The sequence below is a fragment of the Perissodus microlepis genome, chromosome 3 (assembly GCF_051167445.1).
Source record: "Perissodus microlepis isolate ML-2025 ecotype Zambia chromosome 3, ASM5116744v1, whole genome shotgun sequence".
Classification (NCBI taxonomy): domain Eukaryota; kingdom Metazoa; phylum Chordata; class Actinopteri; order Cichliformes; family Cichlidae; genus Perissodus; species Perissodus microlepis.
In genome coordinates, this window is record NC_140463.1 from 43022502 (window position 1) to 43032476 (window position 9975).

Sequence of the window (9975 nt, forward strand, 5' to 3'; positions counted from 1 at the left end):
AGTATTCCTAATACTCACTGTTCCTGGACCCAGATGATACTGTTTTTGTTACCTATGCTGGGCTAACTGCCATAGTCAGTATCCTACATACTAAATACACATTTTGAATTGAATGCGCTTTAATCACAACATGGGATATGCTGAAAGAAGAGGGTGAACTATTACAATAAAAAGAAGATAAAAGGACCTCAGCTTCTGCTTTGATCTGGTTAATATAACATATTTAATGTAGACCAAATGATTACGATTTATAATATTCACACACAGGCTTTATCTGACCATGTAATTCATCTTAGATATCATACTACAGGCTGCAGTGAACACGTGATCGTGAGTTCCATACAAGAGATAGTGTGTCACTTCTGGCTGGCCAATCAAACACATTCTTGCCTCTTAAAAGTGGAGCAGCTATCAGTAACCTTCATTTTACATGAGAATCTCACCACAATGGTGTCTTGTGTGTTTGCCTTTTGTTTTATATGCCTGTTCTTTGGCTGAATGGGTAAGTTCCATTATCACTCTCATTATGTATCTCTATTAAGGTGTTGTGAGATCATTATATTGAATTGATTCAACATTTGCTTTTTCTTCGATTCCACTACAGTGACAGAGGCGCAAATGTTCTCATCTGTTCATCCAGAGTCTCATTTCATATCAGCTCAAGTTGGTGGAAACCTGACATTAAAATGTTTCCATGATGGTGACAGGTCTGCAAGACCTTACTGGTTTAAGCAAAATCTGGGACAAAAACCAAAGATCATCTCTCACTTTTTCAAATATAATGTGAACAACTCTTCTAATGAAGAGCTCAAGAACAACCCACGCTTGACACTGGATACACAAGACGGCACATATCACTTGACAATCAAAGATTTGAAATGTTCAGACTCAGCTATTTACTACTGTGTTTACTATTTATACACTTTAACCTTTTTAGAGACCATCATCGTCAGTGTAAAAGGTTCAGGTGTGAACATCAAAGCTGTGGTCCAACAGTCAGCATCTGAGACCATCCAGCCAGGAGGCTCCGTGACCCTGAACTGTACAGTACACACTGGGACCTGTGATGGAGAGCACAGTGTTTACTGGTTCAAAGACTCAGACGAATCCCATTTTGGACTCATTTACACACATTTGGGCAGAAATGATCAGTGTGATAACAAACCCAGCACACAAACGCACACCTGTGTCTACAGCTTGCCAATGAGCAACCTGAGTGTTTCTCATGCTGGGACCTACTACTGTGCTGTTGCCTCATGTGGACACATACTATTTGGAAACGGGACCAAGCTGGACTTTGAACGTGAGTAACATCATGAGTGAGTTTATTGAAAGTAGTTGTAATTCTAACCTCTGAAATGTAATGTAATGAAAATCTATTTCTGATGTGGAATTTATGCAGATAATGTTGGTGTTCCTCTCTCGCTTTTTTGGACTGGCGCCTTTGCATTCACCTCCATCCTGAGTGTACTGGTGGCTTTCTTACAGTGTATGATGAGCAAAAACTGTGGATGTAAATCTCAAACAAGAGCCTCCAATGAAGATGCAAAGGTGAGTTAATACTGGTCAGTTGCCACTTTCCTAAAGAAAAATCAACCTCCGATATTAATAATATGATAAGATAATATAAGATAATAAATCTTTTGTTGTTAGGATTTCCAAGAGGCAGAAAAGTTCCTTTTTGCTCCTTCAAGTGTCAAGCTGGATAACAGGTCAAGAAGTCAGAGGGATCAGACCTGGACTGAATGTGTGTACTACAGTGTGAAGCTACAGCGGTACACAGAGCAGTAAAACCGAACGTGTTTCATTTGCTATTTAGACACAATTTTTCCTTTTATTGTTTATTTGTGGTGTTCAGCTAAAACATGCTTGAATAACACGCTTTCTTTATAAAGCATAATACTTTCACTTTCATATCAGTTTTTTAGACCCTTCATTTCAGTCGAGTCTCAGAAACTTAGGTGTTATATTTGACAGTTCAATGTCTCTTGAGAAACACTCTAAACAACTTGTCCGGAACTGTTTTTATCATCTAAGAAACATTTCTAAACTCAGAGTGCTGGTGTCAAAGGCAGAACTTGAGATGATTATTCATGCTTTTATCTCTTCTCGTTTGGATTATTGTAACGGTCTTTTTACGTGTCTCAACAAATCAGCTCTGGATCGCCTTCAGTCTGTACAGAATGCAGCGGCAAGACTTTTAACTGGTATAAACAAGAGGTCACACGTTACTCCAGTTTTGGGTTCTCTTCATTGGTTGCCTGTAAATTTTAGGGTTCATTTTAAAATTTTAGTTGTAACTTTTAGAGCTCTGCACGGTGAAGCTCCCCAGTATATCTCTGACCTGTTGAAACCTCATGCTTCATCCTGAGCACTTAGGTCTTCAGGTCAGAGGCTACTGGTGGTCCCACGTACCAGGTTTAAAACACGTGGGGATCGGGCTTTTCAGGCACTGGCACCTAGGCTGTGGAACTCTCTGCTGTTGTCTTTACGCTGTCTAGACTCTACTGACTCCTTTAAAAAGCAGCTGAAGACATTTTTATACAAACGGGCTTTTAATTAATTTTAACTTGTATGTCTGATCTTATTGTAAAGCACTTTGTGATTTATATCTGTGAAATGTGCTATATAAATAAATTTTACTTACTTACTTTTAGGGTTTTGTTTTTCCTGTGGGGTCATGTTCACAATGTCTTTTTTAATTTCGCTTGTAATGTTTTTTGTAACTTCAATTTATTTTTAATTTGTCTCCTGACAAAATGTTTTTTGTAAAGCTGATGTTACTGAAGCTCAACCACAATAAAATATTTAAAAACCTTCAAACCTTGACTCTATATGTGTGTGCAAGTTCAATCCAGTGATAACGCAGATTGTGTATGCATCGCTTACCTGGGAAACAACTGACACATGCAAGGTGGTGTTCTGTCCAGTCAACATACATTGTTAGATCGGCATACACATGGCACAAACTGACAGCTATGTATGTTAGACGATACATGCAAAACTGCATTTCTCTTTTCAAAGAATACATTAAAAACTGCAAAATGTGTAAATGCACTGCAAACTGTGCAGCCCTGCAATTGTCACTATAAACAACAATTTGCTTGCCCTAAAATAAACATCATTTACTTACCATTTGTCATCCGTATGCTGAACCGAGGGCTTCTATTCACATGGTGGGATTACTCTACAATGTGCAAACAAGCAAGTTAATGCAATGTCCTCATCTTTTTTGACTGTTTTTTTCACTAGTTTTACATTTGGCCAGGCTCAGCAATAATACATAATGTTATATGCTATACTAATGGTAGCATGAGGTGATACATGGACTGTAAAGATTGCACAAGTAGTCCAATTCCTCCAGGATGGCACATCAATACTTGCTCACTCCCAGCACAGTTTCAAGAGCAAGAAAGAGATTAGTGGAGACAGGCAGTTACTTTTGGATACCTGAGTGTCATTAGGTATTGGGATGAAATACTCTGACTCATTCCTAATCCTTACACTGGTGCAGTGGGTCCTGGGTTCCTCCTGGTGCACAACAATGTGAGAGTGTGCAGATAGTTTCTGGAGAATGAAGGAATTGATACCACTGACAGGCACCAACACTTGCCTGACCTCAATCCTCTTGAACATTATGTTTCAGTCCTTTTGACACCACCAGGTTGCACCACAGACAGTCCGGTAGCCCAGTGATCTGGAAGAAGGACATCATCCATCATCTCATCAGGAGTATGGCCCAGAATTTTCAGGCATGCATACAAGCACATGGGGGCCATACAAAGTGCTGAGAAACATTTGAATTGCTTCAATGAAACTAAGGCAATGAGGACTAGCCTGCTGCATGCTTTTTATTTTTATTTTTTTTTGGGGTGTCTTTGTCACTGCTACTAATGCAATGGACCATTCTGTCTGATGCTATTCTACAGCATTCTGGAGGGACTTTCCCAGACTGGCTTCTAAATATAAGGGTCTCAGTCATCCACCGATGTGTTTCAAAGGAAAGCAAAGCAATAGCTGTCAGTGCGCCCCAGGGTGGCTGTGGCTACAATGTAGCTTGCCATCACCAGTGTGTGAATGTGTGCATGAATGGGTGGATGACAGGTTGTGTAAAGCGCTTTGGGGTCCTTAGGGACTAGAAAAGCGCTATACAAATACAGGCCATTTACCATGTTGGGCATTAGCTTCACTGCAAGTGCTGCGGACAGTAAGCCAGTTACAAGTTACAGGCATCCTGATTTTCCGTGATCATTCCTATAATCTCTCCTTCTCCTAAAAGGCAATGACGCCCTGGTTTTCAGCTCACAAAACATTAATATAAGAACAGGCTGAGGACTGAAGGAGTTGTGGCAAACTTTCATGACATAAGCTTCCAGAAAGAACTTGCTTTTGAATCTGTGTTCGCTCATTTTTGATGCATGAGGCACTACTGAAACAGCACAGCATCTCAACCCCTTTGCTATTTATTTTCTGCCTCTTTAAGTAGCTAGTTGTTGTTTTTAGGATAATGTTTGGGTGTTTGACCAAAAATAGACGCTACCTGAAAGAAATATCAGGTAACAGTTATTTTCATACTGTTACCTGAATGTGCGCTGTATCAACAGTCCATTTCAGACAGCTAAATAATTAGCTAAAAAACATATTCCAGAAGCTACATGTTAACATACAGAGTGAGGGGATTGCAAGGTCAAATGCCTGTCCAAACTTACCACATTACATTTGCTTTTATTCTCACTTCTACAATGAAAGTGAGTGGACATTTCTTTTTAGTTTTCAAAGCATCAAAAAAGTGTATACAGACCTCATTACAGTCTGCCTCCTCTGGGCAGCATGAGAAGTGTGTCAGTCATACTGTCACAAAGAGATCGATATCATGCGAACACCTAGCAAGTGCCTGATGCCTTAGTCTGTCTCTTTTGTACACGTACTGAGTCTGTAAATGATGAACAGAAATAAGTTCCACTGTGTGTCCTCACTTGTGTTTACACTCTATGTAATGATCAGTTTTAGACTGAAAATATTAAAAAAACAAACATGACACAACCATTATGGACCTGTTGCTATATCATTCTATCAAAGGAAACAACCCTCTGCGTAAAATGCACAGAAGACGCATTTCATATTGGGGGCAGATCACATGACTTTGCAATGGCCAATCAAAAGCTGTCTCGTCTTTAAAGAGTGGAAAAAAAGTCAAGGTTCATTTCATTTAACACTGAGGTTTGCACACGATGACACCTCCCAAATTTGTTTTCTATGTGACATGTCTGATCTTGGGAAATTTAGGTGAGTTATGATTTTTTTTGATTCCATCAGTGGTTATGATTGCTCCTCTATACACATGTGTTAATGAAATGTTTCCTGTAAAATTAATGCTGTGTCTGCGTTGTCTCATTCTCTATCAGTTCAGTTGACTCAACAGAATTTCTCCGTAACTCATAAGCAAGAGAGACGGTTTGTATCAGCTATTGTTGGTGAACACTTGACTTTACAATGTTTTTATGAAGCCAGTGATACAATGAGGTTCTACTGGTACAAGCAGAGTCTTGGACAGAAACCAAAGCCCATCTCTACTCAGTATTTATTTAAAGCAAATGGGACTTTTCATGATGAATTCGAGAACAATCCACGCTTCACCCTGGATACAGAAATAGGGAATAACCACTTGTATATAACAAACTTGCAGAAATCAGACTCAGGTACTTACTACTGTGCAAGGCGGGTTTCTTCAGTCCTAGAATTTGCAGAAGGCACTACTGTCAGTGTAAAAGGTTCAGGTTTAAACATCAAAGCTTTAGTGCAGCAGTCAGCATCTGAGACCATCCAACCAGGAGGCTCTGTGACTCTGAACTGTACAGTACACACTGGGACCTGTGATGAAGATCATAGTGTTTACTGGTTCAAAGACTCTGGAGATTTTTACCCAGGACTCCTTTACACCCATGGAGGCAGGAACGATCAGTGTGAGAAGAACGAACAAACATACAACTGCACTTATAACCTGCCTATGAAGAGCATAAATGTGTCTCATGCTAGAACCTACTACTGTGCTGTTGCCTCATGTGGACACATACTGTTTGGACGCGGGACAAAACTGGACTTTGAAGGTAAATAACATTATGACTGAGCTTAGTGAAAGTTGTTCCAATTCACACGTCTAAAACCAAAACAACTAATGGATGCAAATCTGTTTCTGATGTGTCACTTTATGCAGATAATCGTGCTTCTTTCTGGACTTTCTGGACTTTCTGGAGTGGCGCCTTTGCATTTACCTCCATCCTGAGTGTACTGCTGGCTTTCTTGCTGTGTATGAGCAATAACTGTGGCTGTGAATCTTCAGGTAACAACTGTTTTGTTTTTAGCTCACAACTTCTTCCAAAACTTTGAATGTTAATATTTTGCTTTCTATACTGCAGAGCCTCAAGCAATCCCTTCCAGAGCAGATGTAAAGGTGAGTTAATAATGTTCAGTTAGATTTTACTTACGGAAAAATCCATCTGTGGAAATATTTTTTTTAATACGTTTCTTGTTTTTAGGGTTTTCAAACAGAGAAGCTCATTTTTGCTGCTTCAACTGTCAACCTGTACAACCAGTCAAAAAGTCAGAGAGATCAGACCTGGAGTGAATGTGCGTACTACAGTGTGCAGCTACAGTGGTACAAACAACAGTAAAACTGGATTTCTTTTTCATTTGTTATTAAGACACAATGTTCTTCTTTTGAGATTAACTGTAGAATAAAATTCAGATTTGAATATTTCTTTCTTTCATAGATTATTTGTGCTGTTTGTGGTGTGTAGATAAAATATAATACATGCATTTGTGGTTTCTGTTTTATTTGTTGGGGGGGGGGTTTGTTGGGGTGATTTTTCTGCTGGTAAATGATTTTTGTAATTTTACTGTATTCTAAATTCTTCTCTCAACAAAATGTTCTATAAGATTTTTTTGTAAATCATATGTTACTGAAGATAAACTACAATAAAAATTGGAAGACCTTCAAAGCTTGACTTTATATGTGTGTGCATGTTCAATCCAGTGATAACACAGACCCGAGTGACTGTTAGTGACAGTTAGTATTGTGTGTGTCAGAGAATTCAGCTTAACTCTAGATGATAAAGAAATGTAGTTGTTCTGGTACCAAATTAAAGAAATAAACTAGAGTCAATCTATTACCCTACATAGTACATGAACACAAGAAGAACATTCAACCTCCACACTGATTGTCCCAGTATAATATAAAAAACGTCACTTTTCAAATGAAATTTTTCACTTAAATCTCTGGTTCAAATCAACTTTGAGACTGCATAAAACATCTGCATCTAAAAAAAACATACATAATTATTTGTTTATTATTCATCATATTGAAAATGGAAGTGTCTGCTATTTGTATTAATAATAAACACTGATCATGCATAATATTATAAGTACTAACAGGAGAAGTGATACGTGTGAGTGTCACGATATTTGGGAGCAAGTAAACACTTTGTTCTCAAAGTTGATGTGTTAGAAGCAGGAAAAATAGGCGTGTGTGAGTATTTGAGTGAGTCTGAGTTGTGGGCCAAATTGTGATAGCAAGACAACTGGGTCAGAGCATCTGCAAAACTGCAGCTCTTGTCACGATTCGCAGGTGGTCAAAGCTCACTGATATATGTGGGGCGTGTAGGCTGGTCCTTTTGGCCCCATCCAACAGATGTCCTACTGTACCTCAAACTGCTAATCCGGGTTCTGATAGAAATGTGTCTGATTTCACAGTGCATCACATTTATTTGAGTATGGGGCTGCGTAGCCGCAGATCAGTTAGGGTGCCCATGTTGATCCTGTCCACTGCCAAAGTGCCAACAACGGTTATCAGAACTGGACCACGAAGCAATGGAAGAAGGGTTTGTGTCTTAAATGTAAAACATCCTTTGTGTATTTTGACTTTGAACCCTGAAGGAAACTTGCATGTTGAGTCTCCTTGGCTAAGCAAACAATCACAGTCTGGTTCGATGAATCAAATTTCTTTTACATCACATGGACAGCCAGGTGTGTGTGCCTTGTGTAACCCAGTGAGTTTACACGACTCAGTAATGCACTACAACATTGTTATTGTTAATTGTGATTTATCATTACTCTGTTAATCACTGAGTTGATCAAAAATAAATCAATAATAAAAGATAAATACTATAAATATAAGAACAAAACCCAAAGAGTATATTTAACACCCCTACTGGTTAGGAAGGAACAAGCCCCGCCTTCCCCTGCTCTGTACCGTCACGTGCTCAGACACAGCGCGAGACGGAGGCGCATGAGACCATCGCTGATTTTCACCGCCAAGCTTTTCGCTGGAAAATAACTATTAACTTGATAAATTGAGCAAATATCCAAACCGGAGATCTGCATGGACCTTGGAGAAACGGACCTGATTTGTTGTGAACATTTCGGACCTTGAAACCATCACGGTGAGTCAGAAGCTGTTAAGCTAACCTTGAAGCTAAAAAGCTAACAAGAAGTTAACAGGGAATATAATGGCCCAATTTCAATGTTGTAGATCTGCGCGGGAGCGGATGAAGTGGACAAGATCCTCTCTGAGAGTTGAACATTAGAAGTGTGCTGGTGAGTTAAACTGGGACTGGGCGAATCAGGCTAATTGAAAAGCTAACTAGCCTAATGCTCATAGCTGCAGCTGTAGCTGACCACGTTTTCACTGTGGGAGAACACACGGGTTTCTCACGGAGTTCAGCGATTTTGAGCACTCAGCTTGTGTGCTGATGATGTTCTAGTATTACTTGTTGAATTAAATGCACTAAAATAAGATGATGGAATAAGTTAATGTTGATCTTAAAGGTCATGAATCTACTTTATTTTGTTACATTTGATGCTCGAGCAGCACTGGATAGATGTCCGTGTGTATTCTTACTGTGCTGATACGTTACCACATACTGTAAAACTACAGCCTGTGGGTTTTTGTATATTCTTTTGGTAATTTTATTCTGTACATTGAGTGTAAATAATATATTGCTTCATTGCTATGCAGTGTAAAGCAATGCTCCTGTAATTCAGTTAAAGGGCAATGCTGTAAAAAAAAAAAAATCTACCATAGTTTATGGTTTATTTCTGATTTCTGATAGAAATGTGCACATTGATGATAGAATAAGCTGATTGTGATTTAAAGATTGCATTCACGATTAAGATGCACTGTATAGACTATAGTTAGAAATTAGAATTAATGTTTTGTGCTTGTTTTGTTATAGCACTTGCATTATTTACACATATGGCCATGTATATCATTAGAGTGTGAACTGAATTAGTAATAGTCCTGTTGTTTACAGGCTAGGTTTTTTTTGGGGATCGTGAGACCTGGATCTCTTCCTGACGAGGAAGATGGCGAGCCTTTCCCTTTGAACTGAACCACAGCCATTCCGAGTTGGCCCAGAAGGGCAGGTTGCTCTTCTCTCACGAACAATTGCAACAGTGCGGTAGGACGAAATCGCACCAATCACAAACTTTTGACCTATTGGATCTGACTTGACTGAACACTGACTATTAAGCCGGCAAGACTGACATATCTGAGCTCAGATAGGATTCTGATTGTTATTATTATTGCTGTCACTGTATTCTATTTTATGTTTTCATTCCTGTTCATGAAATGCTGTTAAATTGTTGCTAAATAGTTTAATACAATTCATAGCAACTTTACCTGTGGCTCCAGTCATTCTTCTCCACGCAACTCACTTTATCCCTCCTACGAATCTAGCTATTGGCCCATTCTCTCCATCTTACTTTAATTTCCCCTACCCTATCCTGTACTTGGCTACACTTGCTTACCTGGAGAACACCTGTCACCAGGTGAACTATGGGAAGGAGGCAAGCAAATGAAGGCAGTGTGATGCTTTGGCAATGTTCTGCTGGGAAATCTTGTGTCCTGTCATTAATGTGGATGTTGCTTTGAGACGTGCCACCTTCCTAAGCATTGTTGCAGACCATACACATCCTTTC

The 9975-nt window shown here is 39.2% G+C and overlaps 2 protein-coding genes across 2 annotated transcripts; both read left to right on the forward strand.

Moving 5' to 3' along the window:
* The first annotated feature begins 618 nt into the window (after positions 1 to 618).
* Positions 619 to 1791, forward strand: LOC146391587 (uncharacterized). Its single transcript, XM_084922862.1, has 3 exons — positions 619 to 1303; positions 1403 to 1551; positions 1654 to 1791. The coding sequence occupies exons 1-3, from the start codon at positions 619 to 621 to the stop codon at positions 1789 to 1791; spliced, it is 972 nt and encodes a 323-aa protein (XP_084778988.1).
* Positions 1792 to 5231: 3440 nt separating this feature from the next.
* Positions 5232 to 6671, forward strand: LOC146391588 (immunoglobulin kappa light chain-like). Its single transcript, XM_084922864.1, has 5 exons — positions 5232 to 5286; positions 5406 to 6107; positions 6215 to 6340; positions 6417 to 6451; positions 6537 to 6671. Exons 1-5 carry the CDS (start codon positions 5232 to 5234, stop codon positions 6669 to 6671), a joined length of 1053 nt encoding a protein of 350 aa, XP_084778990.1.
* The last annotated feature ends 3304 nt before the right edge of the window (positions 6672 to 9975 follow it).

Bases quoted from the DNA above. Each gene is read 5' to 3' on its own strand.
- LOC146391588 (XM_084922864.1), top strand. From the start codon at position 5,232: ATGACACCTCCCAAATTTGTTTTCTATGTGACATGTCTGATCTTGGGA. The intron at 5,287-5,405 runs GTGAGTTATGAT...ATTCTCTATCAG, and splicing joins TCTGATCTTGGGAAATTTAG to TTCAGTTGACTCAACAGAAT. The intron at 6,341-6,416 runs GTAACAACTGTT...TCTATACTGCAG, and splicing joins CTGTGGCTGTGAATCTTCAG to AGCCTCAAGCAATCCCTTCC.
- LOC146391587 (XM_084922862.1), top strand. From the start codon at position 619: ATGTTCTCATCTGTTCATCCAGAGTCTCATTTCATATCAGCTCAAGTT. The intron at 1,304-1,402 runs GTGAGTAACATC...GAATTTATGCAG, and splicing joins GACCAAGCTGGACTTTGAAC to ATAATGTTGGTGTTCCTCTC. The intron at 1,552-1,653 runs GTGAGTTAATAC...TTTTGTTGTTAG, and splicing joins CCTCCAATGAAGATGCAAAG to GATTTCCAAGAGGCAGAAAA.